This window comes from Halyomorpha halys, unplaced genomic scaffold (genome assembly GCF_000696795.3).
Source record: "Halyomorpha halys isolate HHAL.00 unplaced genomic scaffold, Hhal_1.1 Scaffold261.1, whole genome shotgun sequence".
Taxonomy (NCBI): Eukaryota; Metazoa; Arthropoda; class Insecta; order Hemiptera; family Pentatomidae; genus Halyomorpha; species Halyomorpha halys.
In genome coordinates this window covers 418043-439677 of record NW_027116513.1, presented here as the reverse complement: position 1 = coordinate 439677, position 21635 = coordinate 418043, and the positions used below count along the sequence as shown (strand labels likewise).

Below are 21635 nucleotides of genomic sequence, written 5' to 3'. Positions count from 1 at the left end.
GAAAAACTTCAGTCCATCTTAACACAAACAACCCAACGAACACTTTGGAAGGACGTGCACCGCCATCTTTCTTGTTTTTTAAAAAATAACGTATTTCTTTTAGACAAAGAAAACTGGTTAGCTTGCTTTATAATTTAAAATAACAAATAGCAATATTAAAATTATACATAAAATAAAACATATCAAAACCCTTTTAACATCAAAATATACTATTCACTAAAAAAGAGCATATTACAACATATTATATATTTATTTTATTATATTATAAATATTGTTGTATTATCTTTATAAGAAATAACATTTATATAAAAATACCCAAAAATTTATTCGGGCTAATGAAGGCTAAGCAGCTAATAATAGAATTTGAAGAGATATTGAATTAATCAATTCCAGCCCTTATTTTTGCATAGCTGGTCAAAAATGTGACCATTTATAGAGAAATTCATACATTTCACAATGAATAATATTCTTATTTATTATTTTTTTGTTTAATAATTAATTGAATACATAAGAGAATATTAAAATATTATTTAAATCAATCAACAAAGATAAGCAAAATAAGAAAATCTTTTAATCCATTAAATGAACATCCCTGGCATTATCTGTAGATGAAAATAAATTTCTTGTCTTGGCGAGTACTTTTTCAAATCCTTTGATGCTTTTCTTATACAAATTAATCGCCTCTTCTCCTATTAATTGCTGTAATAAAGTGATTGTTTAGTATATTGAGAAAATACAATATAATAAATCTTAAGAAATGAATTATTTATTAGTAATATGACTTATTAATTAATAAGAGATTCTTGTGATAATATTCTAATACAACTTACTTTATACCAATGAATAGATTCACTTTGAAGTTTGGAATAAAAAAAAAAATTTTTATCTTTTAAAGCTTTAAAATAAATAGCTTAGTAATAAAGTCAACTAACACATATCTACTATGCCGATTTTCTGAAAATTTGGTTCTTTTGGTCATTACTCAAATATTCATAAAACTGGAAACAATTACTCAACATAAAACTAATAAGCTCACTGAGCATTTAATTTACCAAATAAACATTGAACAAATGACAAAAGAAATAATGACCTCTGTCAGAGTAAAAGCTGTCTTGATATTTCAAAATATTGTAATGAAACTGATACGGACAGAAAACAAGCTCAATTATTTCTAAATAAAAACTGATTCCATTTTCGCTAACAATACCAGCCAAAAACAGGACCGATTCAAATCTTTTCTGATGGAAGTGGGGGTGATCTCAGAATAAATTTTAGTGTCACAACTCTTTAGTTTGAATGGGCCGATAACCTCCCGTTTCTACCAACAATAAATTTTACAAAAAGATGTTAGAAATGATTAATTCTTCAATTTAGATCCTCTAATATTCTGTGGATAATATCGATAATATCTCTTAAAGAAAAGTTGAATCTCTAATATAACAGAAAAATTAGCTCAGAGACTCGATTAGTCCTATGTAATAGACGATACCAATGTGATGTTTAAGTATTGAAAAAAAAGAATAATCAAGCATGGAACCTGAAAATAATTTTGTTTTTAAATTTTGTTAGTGTTCTAGGTTTTAATTGATATTACATATCTGGGAAGATGGTTTGAGGTGCGGTCAGCAAAGAAACAGAAATAAGCCAAACTGATTTATTTGTGCTGATGTTTCGACCTGAATTTCGAGCCTTCATCAGGGTGACTCGGGTAGAGTTGACTACTAAAGTCACTTAAAATTCGAAACTAAACAACATTTTAATACAATTTTGTTTTATAATGTATATTGTTAATTTTTAAATAATTTTCATTTTAAACATAAACCCAAGGTCCTGCGTCCTTTTATTTCAATATTAGATACAGATAGATCCTTGAATTTTGGCTTCTAAAACACAATAAAAAAATTGGTGGTTCTGTATTGCATAAATTCGTCAAATTAATGTTTGTTTTTCTTTGGAAATTTTAATATCCAATCAATACATTGAAGATACAGTTAAAAAAAAAAATAGATTTTAAATGTTTGAGTATTTAGTTTTGTGAAATTAGTCACTGAAAAGTATAAAATAATCATATTATTATAAATCTATTTGTAAGCCATTAATAAAATCCTATATTGTTCAATTCAAATTGTAAATAATCAATTCTATGTATAAAACAATATTTTTCTATTAAAGTATGCATTAACTGCTAAACCCTAGAACTGTAGTTCCCAACCGAAAGAAGTCTGTGGACCACTAAACCTGAAATTGAACTATATGTGGTTCATCTCCATTCCTGACTTAAGAGTAAAGCGGGAGTCCACTTCGGAAAATCTATGAAAATTAAGTTGCTTAAAAGTAAATTTTGAGTCACTTTTATGTGAATTTACCTAATAAGACTCTTCAGCTACCCAAATATCAGGAAATATAATTAATAAAAAGTCCTAACAATAAATCATCACAAAAATAAATTCCTGCGGCCCATTCAAAGCCTCTTGTGGACCACCGCTTAGATCACCACTCTAGATCAATCAAGTGAAACTGTTTAAAAAAAAAAACACAAATTGATACAAAGTTATTATTAGTAACATTAATTTGTACTGAATTGGGATTTTTCTTCTTGTTTTAAATGTAAACAAGATGTAGCTCTAAAAAAAAAATTTTATAATGTAACAGGCCAAAATCTGATGTTTAAGTCTGGACATATTTTTTCAAAATGTCTCTAATTTCAAAACACTAACATTCATTATAAATTGTGGATAGATCAGTATTAATTGGTTAAATATTACTGAGAACCTTTCTCTCATTCTCACTCCATGTATTTACACATAGATTCCTTGTTTTAGAGAGTCTCTGAATATCCTAGGCAAACAGTAAAATTATATATTGGACAATAATATGCTGCTTGGTTATGCATCCGAGGCGTAAAATTAAAAAAGAAAAAGTTTTATATTGTCACATAGGTAATTTTGCAGTACACTGGTTGGTGGATGAAGATTAGGAACAACTATTGATTTTTAAGCACAAAAAATAAAGAAATGTTTCAGTACATATTTAATAAGGAATTATAGTTAGAACTGTTTTATGTTTTTCTTTCTTGATGTTTTAGTGTTGGATGAAAGATTTTAAGTTAAATGTATTATAAAAGTCTCTCAGAATGCACTTTTAAGCAACCTGTTTTTCAAATATTTTCCAGGAGTTACCTATTGTAGAAAATAGGTTTTATTATTTAATTTATTAGAGTGCTACCAAAGGGTAGTTGCTCTACACGCCTGTAACACTCCATTTTAACTAAGACCATATTTCTAAATGTATTATGTAATATACAGTTGTAAATTTCAATAAAGTTATTTTAAAAAAATTAATTATTTAATTTGTAAATAAAATAGTGGATGGCGAAACCGCTCTGGCATGGAACCTTTGTTCTGAGGCAGTTGGTTGTGGCTATTTGTCTTTCTTTATAAAACTCTTCCCTAAAATCCACAATAAATTGATAGCAACGCGTGGTCTAGTGTGTGAAAGGGTTAAGTGACGAGTATAATTTACATATATTAATGGATACGTAAGCTTTGTGATTTTATTTAGGAACCACCGCTGAAATCAAAACACAAAGGGCAATGGATGCCATAATATTCAGCATAGAAAAAATTTCTGCAGAAAATTACAGGATCTGGTCAACAAAAATTTAAGTGTAGACTTGTATGAAGAAATTATAGAAAAAGATCCACCGACTGAAGAAAATGCAGCTTGGAAAAGGAAAAACAAACAGGTATTCTCTACTATTATTTTAACAGTCAGTGACGATATATTGCCGTTGATTAGAGGTGAAAAGTGTGCAAAAAAGGTTTGGGAAAAACTAAAAGAGAGATTTGAGGGTGTTTCAGAAGAAAAAGTGATGGATTTGATTTTTGACCTCTCAGTCCCAAGAGTAAGGGTGAGCCATGCATCATTCAATTTCTGGCTTAGTGGTCCCCAGACTAATTGTGAGAAACTATAGGTTTAGACAGATTTAGACTCCTCATCCTGATACAAAAAATATATGAGTAATGATGACAACAATAACTCTACCGTCTTCATTTAAAATAAAAACTTTTGCAGTTCATACACTCACATACAATTTCTATAAGCATGCTAATCATTAACAATTATAGTTTTATATGAAGTTACCGATTGATTTCCCATAGTAAACGAAGGTACTCTATCTCCGACTGTTTCAAATTCTATTTCAGTCAAATTGAAGAGTTCATTACCACATTCAGATTGATCCACCATGTACAATACAAAATCTTTAGGATCCCGCTTGTCTTCAATGAATGGTGCAGAATCATTAGTAGACGAGTTCAGCCATTGTTTGTCTGATCTCTAAGAAAGGCAGATGTTACAAATTTCAAAAAATAAATATTTTAATGTTATATAGGGAGATGGTCAGGGTTGCGGTCAATAGTGAAACAAAAATAGTTTACAACTATTTATTTTCCAACTTTTCGCCCCACTTTGCAGGGCTTCATCAGGGCTAAAAAGATACAAAATGAAACTATGTTAAGATAAAATGATAGAAATAAAAATAAAAAGATACAATGAAAAGAATAAAAAACAAGTAACAAAGGCAAGAGCAATAGTTTCATACCTCTTGCCTTTGTTACTTGTTTTTTATTCTTTTCAAAGTGGGGCGAAACGTTGGAAAATAAATAGTTGTAAACTATTTTTGTTTCACTATTGACCGCAACCCTGACCATCTCCCTATATATCAATTTTTACGGTCAACTATACATACATATATAAAATATTTTAATGGTTTTAGAGGTAAATCAAATTACCTTGACGAAATCTTTTACAACATCTGTAACACCAGATGTGTTATATAAGAATTTATAGAATTCCTCATCCAGTTCATAATTCCAACCTCTTCCACGTACTGCCTTCATCATTGTTGAGTTCTTAAAATTGAGAAAACTAAAGATTAACCTTCATATTAATAATTAGAAATCATGTATTTTAAACAAATAGTTAAACCTTAATACCTCCACCTTTAAATTCTTTGAATATGCTTACAGCTGCTTCAGAAACCATTGTTAATCCAAATAATAATAAAGAGATAATACAAAAAAAAATATGACACATGTATGTTTAAGCTGAGCGAACAAAATAGTATTCCTACCTATAAGATTTATAGATCTGATCTTTATAGAATTAATTTATGGACAGGATGATCTCATTTTTTGATGAGAATGCTACATCAGAACACTCATAGTGGTGTTAACCTATGCAAGAATATTCCTAGTTGTCCCTACCATGACTGAATTTGGATTCAAAAATACTATGAATCAAACCAGCCTTCTAAGATTAAGAGTAAGTATCCAGTAAGAGTCCTAGGGTCACAATATATTCACTACTTAGGAAATAGTATTCATTATTCTTTGCCTACCAATTCATCAGTCTGCAGGAGTAGCGGCAAAGTATGGCTCAACCAGCGATGGACTCACTGAACCTTGAGGTGGCAAGAATATACCATAACCTCACTGCGGCAGAAAAACGTCTTTAGACAGTTATGCTATAATACAAGAATATAAGACCTAGCTGAGTCTCTCTTCTTTATTTTATATGATTAACTAACACACTAACCAATCTGCCCCTTCAGGGATTAAATTTGATTTTAAAAGTTAAAAACAGTCCTTCTATTGTATTACTATTTATGATTTATTTAATCAATAATCATTATTTCATCAATATAAAATCATTTTTCTATATATAAATGTTTTCTAATTTATATAGCGTTGACAAATAAAATATCAAAGAATTACTGACACTATAAACACTTTCACATTTTTTTATTGTTATTTGACAATTAAAGACATTATGTACAATCATAAACTTCAATTTAAAGTTTTTCTTCAAAGGCATTAATGACATTTATTAAAGACGATCATGACAAGAGGCCAGATTTTTGTGCAGTAAAAATCCAAAATGTGTATAAAACATAAAAATCCTACAATAATCAGGTTTATTGTTCAATTTATAATATTAATACATGGATTGCTTACCTAACCTTGTTTGAATCAAACTAAACTCATCAAATCTTCTCTACATTTATGCAAACAAAACTAAACTACTCTGATTAAAAACCTAATATCTTGTCCATAATTCAAGAGCTATAAAGAAACCAATTATATCAAATGATTTTAAACTCCAACTATGACTTGACTACCCCCATGGACAGTTTTAATAATTTTTAAAAGAATTATCTTTTTATCTAATAAGTCAGAATGGATCAACTTTTCTTTGGGACTGTCAAACCAGTATTTATTTTATATATCAATTGATGCAGTAAATTTGTTTCTTTTGTTTTCATAATTTATTTAGCTAATTTTATTTTTGTCTAAATGGCCTTTTAATTTTGCTTTTATTCATTATTTTATTCTAACTCTTATTTTACATTTATGTTTTCTGTTGTTAGCTTAGACAAATAAGTGTTTATATTCTGAGCCAGCTTGTTTTTTGTTTTTTTTTTGTTCTTTTAAGGCTTTCCAACAAAAATACATCGTCAATTTGAAATGGCTTTAACAGCTGCTTATTATTGTATTTAATTATTACATTTATAATATCAGAGATTGGTGCCTTGGAAAAAACTTTGTCTTACATAATAACATTTAATGTTTTTAAAAATAAATATATATAAGCCATATTATTTAGTAAAAAAATAGATAATATAATAATATTACTAACAGTAGAATTACAAGGTCTGGATGTGTTACAGAGTTCTTGTGTAACCGGTTTTGGGGTACAGCATTCCTTTTCGTCGACAATGATTTCATCACCATCGCTGTGAGATGGGAGTTCCATCACACACTCCACTTGTCTTTTCCTTTCCCCTGTTTTATACATACATCCTGAACAAGGACCCCAACCCCAAGTTTTCCACCTATAAATAAATAATGAACTTTTTAGTATTATGTAGCTTAAGCTGTGCCAACCTTATAACTCGGAAAAAATTAAATTTTAATACTTCAAAAATTCAACCCATCAAAGACTATATATATTTCTCTGTCTTAAAGTAAACAGAAATCTCCTTTAATTTTTAATTTTTTATTTTATTAATTTAATTCAAGACAATTAAATTGAAATTTAATGATAATAACTTCATTTAAAAAATAAATAGTCATTTCATTAACGAAAAGTAAAAGCTGTTATTTTAATTAAAATAGAATTATGGTAATAATAATAAGGCCATTTATTTTTTATATATTTTTTATAATAATTTTATATAAAGAAAATATGTTAAAAAGAAAAATACTTGAGGCTATTTATATATCAGAAAATATTAATTATACAGTCAATTTTAAAACAGTCATAAGGAATTTGAACTAACATTATGCAGATATTTTAAGTAAAATTAATTTGTGATTAATATTGTTAAATTTAATGTTACTATTTATGACTTAGATAGGATTTTTTAATGTAAGAGAAAAAAGTGACATATAAATAAAACATGTTTATGTTAAGGTGGAGACTTTATAAAACCAAAATAAAGTAGTAAGGAAGCTAAGGAAAAATACAAAAATTTACTAACTAACATAGTGATCAGTAATGGACTGACAAAACAGATCTATTAATTAACTGACAGTAATGTTTAATGAACTGATAATTTAATAATATAAGAGTAATTATATTTATATCAATTAGACAATATGTTAGTTATATGTATCAATATACTAGTCATTGACATATCAATATGTCAACATGAATTCTTTGAATTGAGGTTTTTATCTTTTGTTTTTCCAGCCCTGACGAAGCCCTGAAATTCAGGTCGAAACATCGGCACAAATAAATAATTTTTGTTTATTTGTGTATGTTTGCTGACCGCGTCCTTAACCATCTTCACCTCATATCAATCTATGTTCAACTATCAACACCTCATTAAAAGCTAATTATATTGAAGCAATTGTAAATGTTATCAAATAGAATGAAAGTGATAACAATTCAGCTAAAGAATCAACAAATAGAAATATCATGCTGTATAATTTTTTAAAAGAAGATGGGTGGACACAGAGTAAATAAAAATATAATGTACAGGAGAGCTTGTGGAATGTGTAAAAGGTGGAGTGATATGGATGATACAAGTTAAGTTGAAAAATAATTTAGCAATATAACAATAATGTAAAGGGTAATACAAACTGATTAAGAAAATTATTAGTATTTCGTTATCGTTATTAAGAATAAAGAGTAAAAATAACGACTCACTTTGTTCTGCATTTCTGTAAGTTGCAGGTTCTTGTTAAAGGTTCTGGTTTACACTTAGCATCACATAAATTCTCATTAACTTTACCATGAGCCTGTTCAATACAACTCGGTTTACAAATCTGCAGGGAAAAATGTCAACTCACAAAGGGTTCCAATTTTTTATTTTTTTGTTTTCCTTAAATAAATTTTTTTTTAACATCTTAAACATGAAAAAACATTTTTTAGCACATTTATGAATTATTTTTTACCATATTTCAAATACTCATTTTTTTCCAAAACATAAAAAAATTGTTTCTACTAATTTATTAATATATATATATATATATATGATAAAGTAGCAACCAAAGATTTAGGCACTATTCAGCAACTATAATTAATGAATTATTTCAAATTACAATGATTCCAAAATAAGGTCCTAAGAATAGCAGTAGATGCCCCTTTGTTCATAAGAAATATTCAATTACATCAAAAAATATTTTACAAAATTTCATTCTAAATTACAGGTGCAATTGCTTAAAATGTAGGAAATCCAAGTTCATCTCAGGAAGACCGAAGCCCAAACTAATGCAAGATGTCTTGATATAAACTCTTATTATTATCATTATTATATTTCTCAAATAATTTTTTCAATATATAAGTCATTTATTTATTTTTTAAATTCTATAAATATTAGTTACATTGTCCGTTATTTTTTTTTCTTTATTTCATTTTTCAATTCCGTAACTACTATTATTTTTATCTTGGTAAAGTTATGCATAAAACTCAATTTTAAACTTCTTAAAACTACCGTTATATTAAAATTTTGAAAAATTAATGAAGGTTCTAGGAGCAAGGAGTATTTAAAATTTAAAATTATTGTATTAGACTCCAAACATTGGATTTGACCTTTCCAAGTTTCAGAATTCTTAATTAATTTAATTTTTTCATAATGAAACCAGAAACAAAATAATTACCAATACCATCATTTTTATATGTAAATTTTATTTTTGTATATTCAATAAAAACCTGAGCTCAACTTGCGATCCTGAGAATCCAATTATTATTTTTTAATAAACATAAAGCTTAAAAACTTAATTTTATTACTGTGAGTGATTGTATTAATTGTACAACACAGTGATTTCGACCTGTCTCTATTTTTCACGAATTGCAGCCATTACTAGGCCAAACTAGAACTAGTGACTGAGATAGAAATAATTATGGTAGTATCGTGAATTAACTAACTAAATGTCATAATTGATATTAACTGTAAATAACGGTCCTATATCACTTTTGAAATATTAGCTTAAAACGGAAAGAGGAAACTTTAAGATAGTTAAATCGAGTAATATTTAAAAAACGCCTGAAATTGAAAAACGGCATGAAACCCACTACTCCTGCCCTCCATGGTAGCCTTCCTTATCTGACTTTTCAAACAGACGATTATAGCGAGTAGATTGATCGATGTACGTATCACAATCTCCCAATAAGAGATCATAACACAATAAAAAGGCCATATTTGCTTGTAATATTTTGCCACTTTGCTATTCAAAATATTCTCGTCATCTTATCGAAATATTATAAAGTTACATTACAGTTCAAGTTATATAATTTAGTCAGTAAACTGCTAACATACTTCACTTCCTCCTCCACACCTAGCAGAACAAGGTCCCCATTCCAGAAACTCCCACCGATAAAGAGGGACAAAACCTGCCGCGGCAGGAGAAGCATAGACTATTCTTACTCCAGGATTCTCATCTTTGAAATAAACATACTGAAAAGGAAAAAAAAAACAATTCATGTTATAAATACCACAAAAAAATAAGTATTGTTTTATAATTAGCAAAAATTAATAGATATGTTTATGATAAAGAACAAAACTGTGTATGGTGTCTCCAATCTAATTTATTTCATGGTTGAACAAGATTCGGCATTCAAAACTATTGTATAATTTTCTACAAGGTATAATCACACTTTTTACTACTCCTTAAATTTTAATGTTAATTAAAATTTAATATGTTTGTAAATTTCACCTTTTATTTGGATTTTCATTTTAATATTTGTAATGAGAAAACAATTATAAATTAAAAGTGGACCACTTCAAATTCTTCAACAATTTTTATTCAATAAAATTTCATTAAATTACATTATAAATAAACAATGACAATATTGATAGTTTTTATTCCATGATGAATTGATGGAGGAAATTAACACACAACTGGCAACCATGAGAGAACTCGTAGTGTACGTTTTTACCCAGGACTCCAACTACAAGTTATCTCGTGCTTCTTTTAATCTTTTAATTTGTTCAACAACAATGAAATTCATACATATTGTAAATTTGATAAGTTGAAAAACTACTAGATGACTCATAGTTGGTGTCTTAGGCAAGGGCTGTTTGTAGCCTAGGGTGTTTCTGAGAGGAGAACAATGTAAAGTTTCTTATGATAAAATAAGTACAAATGTAAATTAAACGAGAACTATACAAACATAAAAAACAATGTCTTCTTTGGTAGGTCCCCTTATGTGTAATTCTTCTCTGTCTTCTTCCGGTTTAGTGTACAGCGCGATGACCCCTCCTATAGTGAACTCACCAGGTGGTTTCTCAGTACTACAATACAAATACATTAATATTTATAATAAAATATAAAAAAGTATAATATGATAAGGATTTTGACAATTACCAGTCAAGAGGAATCCACAGGACAGTATTGAAATGTGAATTAGAGTGTCTCTACTAACTTTAAGCAGCAATTAAGATTCGAGTTATAGCAAAAAGGTACTAAAAAATTTTTAAAAATAAAAGTTTTCCATAATATAAAATTAGTCTTTTTTTTTTTTGCAGTGTCTCAGTTAAGAGTTTTTTTTTTTAAATGTACATATTTATTTGTTCTAAATTTGTAAAAATAAATCTATTTTTAAAAACTAAAATCATTTAAGAAACATTTAGTGTATTTTGAATGATCTACTTCATTTCTAAATGAAAATTTATAACAATAAAATTAAATAGATTTTTAAAAAACTTACTTATTAGTATTAAAGTAAATTTTGTCCCCGTTTCCAACAGCAAATATGTTGTCAGATGGACCAAGCTCTTCAATGTCAATATTCGTACTGCCCTTAGGAATGGTTGTAACTTTAACATATCCTGTAAGTGATAAGTTTGGTTTATGTATTTTATTTTCATTAACAATAATTTGTTGTAGATAATTGGTATTATTATTTGATTGGTAAATAAAACAGTAGGTGGTAACACTGCTGACAGGAAACCTTTGTTTGAGGCAGCTAGGTCATGGCGTCTATTAGTGGAAACATACACTCTTTTTCTTTGTTTATAAAACCCTCCCTAAATTCCACAATATAATTTCTCTCTTAAGTCAATTAAATATAAAGTCAATCCTGATAATCTGTTGAATTGTGTGGTTGCTGCGGACAATAAAAATTTTCAGATAGTTCAGATGTAAAAAAAAAACATTATTTCACAACACATATGTAATAAAATATACAATAAGAATTAGTAATATTTTTTTTAAAATGAATAAGGGATTATTTGTAAAAGAATACAAAATTTTTGGAAGTTATTGGAAATAATCAGTCTCTTGTTTATTTATTTTTTTGGCAATAAAAGACTTTCATTTAATATGTAATTGAAAATTTTCAAAAGATAAAGATTGTTGAGGAATAAGACCATTACTTTGTGGTAAAATTTTATGATCTTCAATAGTATTTATGAAATTGGAGCTATATGTCAGTCAATAAAACAATCCACTTTCTTGAAATCATATAAAACTGCTATTATGTGTGGAGAACGTTTTAAACAAACATGAATTAACAATAAAATATGACAAAAAACAAGACACGAGAATTGGTTGAACAGTTGAACAATAAGTTGAAGAACTGTTCTTTTAGAAAACAGCATAATTGATTCGATGAACTGTGATGCTGATCCTCGCTTTGAACGCTTAACTGATGAGAAAATTGTCAATAAAGCAAGAGGAACTGGAAAAGTCCAAAATGAATCTGGGAAAAAAAGAGGATGAATCAAGTACTGAGCAATGAATAGATCATGATGTGACAATAGAATATGTAAGTGGAATAGTTCTTGAACTGGCAATAGAACATTTCAACGATCTCCTTCATTATTTAGAAGTGGTTCTCGACTGGTTGGCCACCAGAGCTTACCTTTCTTGATATTTAAGTATTATTTGAAAGATTTTAACAGGAATTCGCACTGTAAAAGTGACTCAGAGTTACAGGGGTGATCTAGACATGGTTCAATTTTTGGTTTAGTGGACACTAAATTTCTTCGAGTTAGAACTTTTTTAGAGCAATACAATGATGTGTTATTGGCTGACAAACTTTTTAAATTGGCAAACTACTTAAATATTAAATATGGTAATGATTCATGAAAATTAAAAAAAAAGTTAATGTTAAGAAATTATAAAAAAAATAGATTTTTTGATATATTATGGAAACAACATGTAAAGAACCATACCAACTCCTTTTGTAGAATTATATGTTTCATTAAGTAATCTGCAAGTAGTACCATCTCCATTGCAAACACCACAAATATCTTCAACAGCGTGTGATTCTATCACCCAATCGCATCCAACAGGCTAAAATTAAACATTTATTTTTGTAATGGAAAATATTTTCCATGAACTGCCAAAAATATGATGAAATTTTTTTTAATGAAATTATATTGTCATTTTTTTAACAAAATCTTAAAAACTTCATATTTAAAATGGTGATGGTGTCAACTTAAAAACACCATAATTACAATTTTTCTTGATAAAAAAATCTAAACTAAACTGCAAATTTCATGAAAGAACAGTTTTGATTTATTCAATAATAATATTTCTGAAAAAAAAAAGAAAATTTTATTAATTAATTATGAGTTCTGCTTCAATCCACACTAACAGTTTCTAATTATTTTTCTCAGTACATTCTATAATTTAGTTAGTTAGAATAAATATTTAAAATTTAGAACAACATGAAAGAACCACGATTCAACTCTTTTTGTTAAATCGAATCAGTTTAGGTTCTATCCTTTATTTCAAATCAACTGAGAAATTATAAAAAAAAAAAAGTAAATTTCTAAATTTTATTGTAAAAAATTGTGGCAGTCTTCAGGCTTGAGGACAGAAATAAAACTTCTAGAAAAGAAATAATATATTTGAATTTTAATTATTATAATTAGTTATCATATGTTCCCTCTTATACCTTAAGGCAGAAAACATTAAACCAGAATAATAACAATAATTAAAATAGAACAGCCATTTTCTACATCAATTCAAGCAGAAATTTTTTTCATATTGTAATAGGAGTTCATACTCTCCTATAAGGATTCAGGAGCTTACTCAATAGGACCGGTACTGCTGGGACTGTAAAATTCCTCTAATGTCCTACTCTCCTATTAAAATATAAAAATTTTTGTGCTAGAACTGACTAGTGATGCCTCTCCCTCCACACCACTTCTGTTTCATCCTTGTGTCACTAAATCAATTTACTCTCGTATATATTTTTTTCTTGAGTTGTAGAACATTGGTAAAAAATTTTCACTTCATAAGCTCTCACAATGAAAAAATAATTGTAACTGTTACTTAGATCAAATTCCAAAATGAGTAATTTCAAATGTATCTATATGATTCTAGTCTATAGTTTCTTGAATTTCTTATTATAATTGAGAAAAAAAAATTTATTTTAACAAATATTTACCAAGTTTTTTTTTTTTCAACGGCAAACAATAGGGAGATAATACTTACTTCTCAAATTATATATAATTCTAATAGGCATAATGATAATTTGACTTAAGGAGTTTACGAAGATTAGGCTTGCTAAACTTATAAATTTAAAATTTATAATCATGGCCTCAAGATTTTCTCCTCTAGAAATGTTATAGGAGTTCTGCCAATGGGTATATTATCCACATGTCTGTATCATACCATTGTAATATAACTCACATCACATTTACTAGTTCTATATATTTAATACAGTTGCAAATATAAAAAAAAAAAAAAATATATATGCATAATGTATTATTAACTTACAATACAGGCACCATGAATGCATGTATCCTTGCTTCCTGCTTTACAACGGGTCCCATCTTTTACCCTAGGCTGAAGTTTAACCAATGATCGTTTCTCATTTACACAGTAAAGAGAACATGGATTAGCTGGAAAAAAATAATGGCATGAACCCACTCTGAAGAATTTCAACTAAGTTGCAGTAACTGTTTTCAGGTGGAGTAATTTTATTTTGTCTAAGAGAAATTTATATTTTAGCAATAGTAATAAATAATATGGAAAACATTTGTTATGATGGAGTTATATGTTATTTCATAAATGATTAATGGAAAAAGAAGAATAGAATAGGCTATTAGTCAATACGCTATGCCAATCAAAACCTCCAAAACCCATATTGTCGGTAGAAAAAGATGATAGAAAATCTTAAAATTATTAAAATATTTTTCGTATCAAATTATATTTGTATATTATAAATTGTTTAATATTTTTCACAATTAATAATAAAAAAATATATTTCACTATATCATGTAATCAAATAGGAATATCAGCAATGTTACTGGAATTTTTCAGATACCTTAGAAGAAACTTACGATCACTATCAGGAGCGGGAAAAGGTGCCCATTTGTGGGTTTGGCCCTTGAAGGGAATATCATTTTGTTGAGTGCACTGCAATTCTCTATACGTTGGGTCATGTTCATCGCACTCCTATTGTACATTTTGCAAAAAAAATAAATGAATAAAGTTATATGAGTACATTAAAATTCTATAAAAATATTATTATATTATTAAACATATTAAAATCAATCACAGTAGAACCCTGTTTATCCAGCATTATGTGACCAGGGCTGCTCAGGATAAAGTAAAATCCTGGATAAGATATGTATGTATATGTACTGATGAGCTACGATTAGTAAATTAAATTTATTATATTTTAATATGTGTATAATTATAAGTATAAATATAATCTTGATCAAAATTATTGGATCACAAATTCCATTTTATTAAAATTAGGAGTTATTTTCTTTTTAGGTATAAGGTGTAATTAATAGTTGCATATTACAAAGAGAAATTAAAAAAATCCTGAAAAATGTAGAAAATTAAAATTTACATCTCGGAATAACATATCTCTCTCGGTCTTATGCTGGTTCAAGGTCGACTAAATAAAGTTATATCAGTAAATAGTCGAAAGAGAGGGTGATCAAATTAAAAAAAATAATCGTAGAATAATATTTAAAGTATGCTATCACTAGCCAACACTCTAGGGCTGTAAAAAAACTTGCAAAGTGTGTAAAAAATAAATATTATTTTTTTAAACATTTTCATAGCATCTTGTTCACACACGTGAAAACTAATCAACCTATATTAAACAGTATGCCTCTATAGCTTGTATTTTTCCTACACCATCTTCATCCCATCCCTGAATATCACCCAATTTTTTATTTATTTATATTACATATTTCCACTATAATCTATATTTTTTGGTTTATCTATATCATATCTATAATCTATATCATTGTTTCCTGTTTTTATACATCTCAAGCAACAAGATATTAATTTTTTCTAAATTCTGTCAAGCATTATCAATTACCTATATTAAAATATAAAAATGTTAAAAAAATATTTTTTTTTTGTCAATTTCAGTCATTAATTAGTATTTTATAAAAACATTTTGATGTGTAAACAATAAAAATTAATTTATATATAATCTTTTCATTTGTTTATTGTTATTGGTTTTTATTGTCTAAATAAACCAATTGGTATCCATATATTAAGTCTCAACATTCACAATTTCATTAATTTTTAAAACTTTTAATTTTAGATCAACTAAGCACTATGATAGTGTTAATATGATAGTTGATAGTGCAGAGTTTTAAAAATTAATGAAATTGTGACAAAATAGGGAAATTTGACTAATAATTAATGACCTGGGAAGAATAGTCTGCAAAACCTTTTTAAATAATTGGATGCGAAGTGTAAATTTATATTTAAGATTGTCTTTGAGGATGACCGATTTTGCCGAAACATTGGACTGTTCATGATATAATAATGAGTGTTGAGACTTAACATGGATACCAATTGATTTATTTAAACGATAAAAATTAGTTAAAATACAATGCATCACATGACATTAAGTCCTTGGATAAGGTTTTCATTGAATGAATAAAAAAAAAAGTTTAGAGATGGTCAGACTCTATTTCACTACAGTTAAAGTTTAATTTAATTTTTTTTTGTTTTTGTTTTATGAAGTTGTTCTGAAATTACATTATTTTAATATTTTGTTGTATAAAGTTCAATTTCAAAAGATATTTTAGTTTTGTTTTATTTATTCCAAAATATTTCAAGCTTTCTCAAAACATTGAGGTGGCCTTATACCTTTCAACTGTAGTGAATATAATGTAGAATTATAAGTTGACTTTTATAAAAATCAGAATATCGCTCTTGGATTTAATCAAGATAAAAGGGCATGTGTAATAAAATTTATTCCAGAAGGCTTTTAATTGTAAGGATAGAGAGTTGAAACTTTGTCATTAAATACTTCTTGCAATTTCTCCATACAGAGTAACCTTGAAAATAGTTAATTAGTTCATATTATAATAAGAAAAGTCCAATAAAGGTACATCTATGCACCAACTCCAAAGAAATGGAATAAGAGCATAAATGACTTATATTCTTCTTGTGTTCAAATTGAATGGATCTTAGAGCAAGAACATGAATCTAGTTAAATGTTTAGTATCTTTGTTAATATATGTTAGTCTTTATATATCCGCCCCACTAAGACCTCCAGGGAGCGATGGTCCCATATCACTTTTCAAATATTTGCTTAAAATGGTAGGAGACTTAAAGATAGTCAAATAAAATAATATTTAAAAAGTGCCTGAAATTGGAAAACACCAAATAGAAATTAAAATAGAGTAGAACTCATTCTATGTGTCACAGTTGAGACTAAGACATCGTGAAGCAGATGTTTTCAAAGCAGTAATCAAATTTTAAATTGGGCAAAACATTTTTTCTTGTAAATTCAAGGGAGTAAAAGGATGATATAGCATTATATAAGATACATGAATGATAAAACTGAAAAATTTTATTCATCAAGAGCTTTAAGAAACTAAAGGGAAGTTTTTTTTTCTGTTATTTTAAACAAATTGAACCTATTTACACTAGGAAAAACAATAATTTAAGACTATGGGACAGGATATGGTCAGCACTTGTTTCTTTTTTCATATACTCCCTTAATCCAACACAAAAAGATTAAAGGGCAAATTGTAAAACTTGGCTTAAGCCTAAGTAATTTCAAAATACAGTGATTATTAACACTTAATCTATAAATGAACGCTATATAACATCCACTTATCATTAAAAAATTGGAAAACAGCTCCAACTTAAATTAATTATACTCAATTGCTTTATTAACAGCCAACTCCATATGGTATCATAATCAGGATGGAAAATAACATTCAACATGTACAATGATAAACATGTGTCCAATTTTTCTAATATGTACCATTTAAAGCAAAGGCACTTGCTTAGTTTTCTACAACACCTCAGCACTGTAATATGACAATTATTATTTTTTTTTAAAAAATCTGTTATGTTCTTGCCACAAAAACCCGCCTGCCCCGACTTACCTACCTTTAAATTTGGGAGTGTTCATTAGTTACACTTAATTACAAATTTCTAATTTCATATTTGAATTAGAAAGGCTTACCTCAAAATTACAAATCTTGTACTCGTGCTTCAGCCCGGTGCAGTAGCGGCCCCCATGGCTAGGTGCAGGATTATTACAGAGCCTCTGCCGCATAGTCACCCCACCTCCACACGTCCTGGAACAGTCTGTCCAACTGCCCCAGTCTGACCAGCCACCATCGATAGCAGTTGGGCGCTCGCCGATTGGTATACACTCTTTTTGATAACACCACTAATATAAATAAGACATTAGTTATAATTCAATATGAACAATAAAACTTCTATTGTATAGATTGGATTTTTAAGTATATAATTTTTTTTATTTTTAGTACATTTGTGTGGATTATTCTCACCAAGTTTACATTCATTTTACAAGGTGAAACTTTGAGTGAAAAATTAATAATTGATTGTATTAATACATAAATAAATAAGTTTGCTTATTACAATGAAACAATAGTATAAATATTGGTAGATTTATAATTACTACGTTATACTCTAAACTTTATTAATAATTGTAAATTGATTAAATTAGTAAATTAAATTGATAATTAAAATAATCATCAGGGTGACAAGTCCATTCTCTATGATAGTTTGCAACTTAAATGTAAGAACTCTACAAAGATTAGTTTACAGTTATTTGTGTATTTTCTTACTTGCCTTCACTCCTCAACCAACATCTTGAATTAAATTAACAATTAATGACATTCTGGCTATTAAAGTAATTATAATTATTTTTAATTTCAAACATGAAAATATTTAAAAATATCTTGTATATAGATCATTAACAATATGTGAATCTGAAGGAAATGGTCAGGAATACTGTAACGAAAAAAAATAGTTTTCAACTGTTTATTGGTTGCTGACGTTTCGACCAACAATGCATGTCTTCATCAGGACTAAAATAAAAGAATACAAAAAAGTTAAAAGCAATGTAAGAGTAAACAAGTGACATTGAATAAAACAGATGTAAAGGTTTTTTTTTTGTGTTTTTTTTACAGATATTGTAGAAGAATGGACTTCTTGTAAAAATTGTATCATGAAATAATTAGAATTTGAATTAATGAGATAAAAATATAACATATCAATGTAAGTAGACAACATATAATAAGATTATTTATGGGGGGAGGGAGGAACACTCACAGGACATTTATTAGATGATTTAAGATGAAAGCAGGTGCGTGAATTAAGTTTAAGAATGATATTTTTAAAATTAACGATATGCATGGAAGTGACATTAGAGATTTCATTAATTTAACAAATAAAATCATTAGAGATCTTGTACCTGAGGATGGCTTGTTTGGCTGATAGGTTGCGGTGTCATTATTGAATGTGTGGCAAAGTTTTAACAGCCCATCCTAACTAAATCCTGCTGCAGAGGAATACTTCAAAATGCTGGAGTTAAAAAAGTTTTGTGAACAAAATACTTTTTATACAATGAATTGTAGGGTTATTAGATACATACACACATAAGGTAAGGTTATGGATTTCTATATATAAATATATTTATTTAGTCAAACTAAGTTATTTATAATAATCGTAAATTAATGTTATTTTTTAATAGTATTATTTTTTATTACCTTATTCTGAGCACAGCTTGTACCATCAGCGAGAATTTGTCCTTGAGATAAACATTTTCCTGCTCCAATTTCCTTACACCAAAGCCTCTCACAAATTTTATCCTTTAAATATGAAAAAATAAATTATATATATGCATGTAAATATATTGTAGATGATTATTATACATTAAATAGTAACATAAAAACATAGCTTCATTTGAACTGGTTTTTCAGTATACTAACAACCCCAAGAGACTTTTGGTGTCAAAGTACACAGGCCTAAGGAATTTTGAAAATCTACAAATAGTAAGAACCCATATTTTCTAGGGTTATTAATTTTCCAAAATATAAAATTACCCAAAAAATGATATTAGTAAACTTTTTTAAATAACCCCAATTATGAAGTATATTTGAATATAATTTCGTGATCCATCTTGCTTAATAGACTTTTCTAAGGTTAGCCTAATAAATTTAGTGTAATTAACCTGCTTATTAGTTAAAAAATAAAATACCCCAGGTCGACCCTTTCAACCTCCATATCTATTACACTGCTATAACATACAACCAGTGTCAGTGAGGTCAGTCCTGGGTAGTTTTTTTTCTATTTAGAGATATTGATTTATTAATATACATTCAATCAGTCATACTTTAATAAACAAACTCAGTTTCATCATTAATAATGAAAGGTAAAAAAGAAAGTATGAAATTACTCCTCCGATTTTACAGTGAACATAGTTATCACCAAAAACAAATTTGCACTGTTGATCCGCATCGTAGATTGCACCGACTAGTAATTCTTGTACCGGGTAGTTATGGTCCTTTGGTTCATTTAATAAACACTCGCCCATTCGATTCCTGTAACCAATATTGAACAAAAGTATCTTATAAATTTAATACAATATAAAGTATTAAACTAAAAAGCAATAAATAAATGCTAAAAGAAAGTGGTTAAAAAGTAAAAGACCGTTGATCAGAAATCTATCTGCACTGTAAAATTATAGTGAGCATCAGAAATTGTTGGCATTAAAAAGGATTACTAACGATAGTAAATTGGCAATAAAACTCCTACTGCAGTTTGACCATATAGTGGTCACGGCACCTACTGAAGGATTCATAACAGTACCAGAGCCATCTGGTAGCTTTCCTTCACATCCATTGTCAGAGACTACATCATGGTGGCAGCCCATGCTATAAAAATTTAAAAAAGGAAATATTACAGAACTATCAAAAGTAATTTTAAACTAGGAAATTGCATAAAATACTTACTTATGCCCCATTTCATGCGCCACAGTTGCCCCAAGTGCCAATCCAGTGTCCTCATTTATACTACAAGCCCTTTGGGTATTACATACTGTTCCAACGAAGGCTAAACCGAGCAGGCCACAAGCAGATTTACCCGTTGAACATAAATCATGCCTGTAAATGTTTGTAAATAGAAGCAAAATTTATCACATTCGCACAAGTATCCATCGATAAAATGAATTTCATTAAGTGATTATTTATTTTAAATTATGAAGAAGATCGTGTGTAGTCAAAAGGAAACAAAAAATAGTTAAGAACAATATATTTGCCAATGTTTCGCCCCACTTTGTAGAGCTTCACCAGGGCTAAAAAGATACAAAAACAACCAGAACTATTTTGACATAGTAGGATAATAAGATATAAAAAAGTAAATTCAGGTGGGGTTAAAATTATGTAAAAATAAGTGAAAAGAAAATTATATACAAATGAACAAAAAGAAGAAATACAAATAGTAATAATATAAAATAAACAATGATAAGTATACACAAAAAAATTATGTAAACTATTAGGCTAAAAATGAACAGGAGATATAATAACACATAAAAATATAAAAGTAGATAAGAGAAAAAAAAAAGTTAACGCACTGAAAGACGGAAAATAAAGAAGTAAGTTGTAACTAAATAAAGGTCGAGAAAGAATTAATAAAAAATAAAAATAATAATAATAATAAATAAGTAAATAACAAATCAGGACCACCCACCTGTTCCAGTTGAAAGATATCGAAAAAGTCGATTATTTATTGTATTTATATAATGTTATACAAATACAGCATATCTTCTCAACCATAACGAACCTTCTCACAGACTATCCTGATCGATCATACTTTATGGACATAATTTTCTCCCTAGACCTTTATATTGTTCCCTACCAATCCACA

General features: G+C 28.0%; 1 protein-coding gene across 5 annotated transcripts in view; it reads right to left on the bottom strand.

The window, feature by feature from the left end:
• Window positions 1-273: 273 nt before the first annotated feature.
• LOC106680445 (A disintegrin and metalloproteinase with thrombospondin motifs 12) overlaps window positions 274-21635 on the bottom strand; it is a 40462-nt gene continuing 19100 nt past the window's right edge. For 4 of the 5 annotated variants that reach the window (XM_014420166.2, XM_067053276.1, XM_067053275.1 and 1 more), the window contains exons 8-23: window positions 20723-20872; window positions 20498-20644; window positions 20167-20311; window positions 19478-19579; window positions 17923-18132; window positions 14807-14921; window positions 14241-14365; window positions 12686-12806; window positions 11218-11338; window positions 10681-10801; window positions 9827-9964; window positions 8215-8333; window positions 6700-6895; window positions 4794-4913; window positions 4144-4338; window positions 274-699 (exon numbers count right to left, since the gene is read on the bottom strand). In XM_014420166.2, the coding sequence (XP_014275652.1) occupies window positions 571-699; window positions 4144-4338; window positions 4794-4913; window positions 6700-6895; window positions 8215-8333; window positions 9827-9964; window positions 10681-10801; window positions 11218-11338; window positions 12686-12806; window positions 14241-14365; window positions 14807-14921; window positions 17923-18132; window positions 19478-19579; window positions 20167-20311; window positions 20498-20644; window positions 20723-20872 (2254 nt within the window). In that variant the 3' untranslated portion in view covers window positions 274-570. Of the gene's footprint in view, window positions 700-4143; window positions 4339-4793; window positions 4914-5417; window positions 5528-6699; window positions 6896-8214; window positions 8334-9826; window positions 9965-10680; window positions 10802-11217; window positions 11339-12685; window positions 12807-14240; window positions 14366-14806; window positions 14922-17922; window positions 18133-19477; window positions 19580-20166; window positions 20312-20497; window positions 20645-20722; window positions 20873-21635 lie in introns of those variants that run through there. The other variant, XM_067053277.1, reaches the window with a different exon arrangement.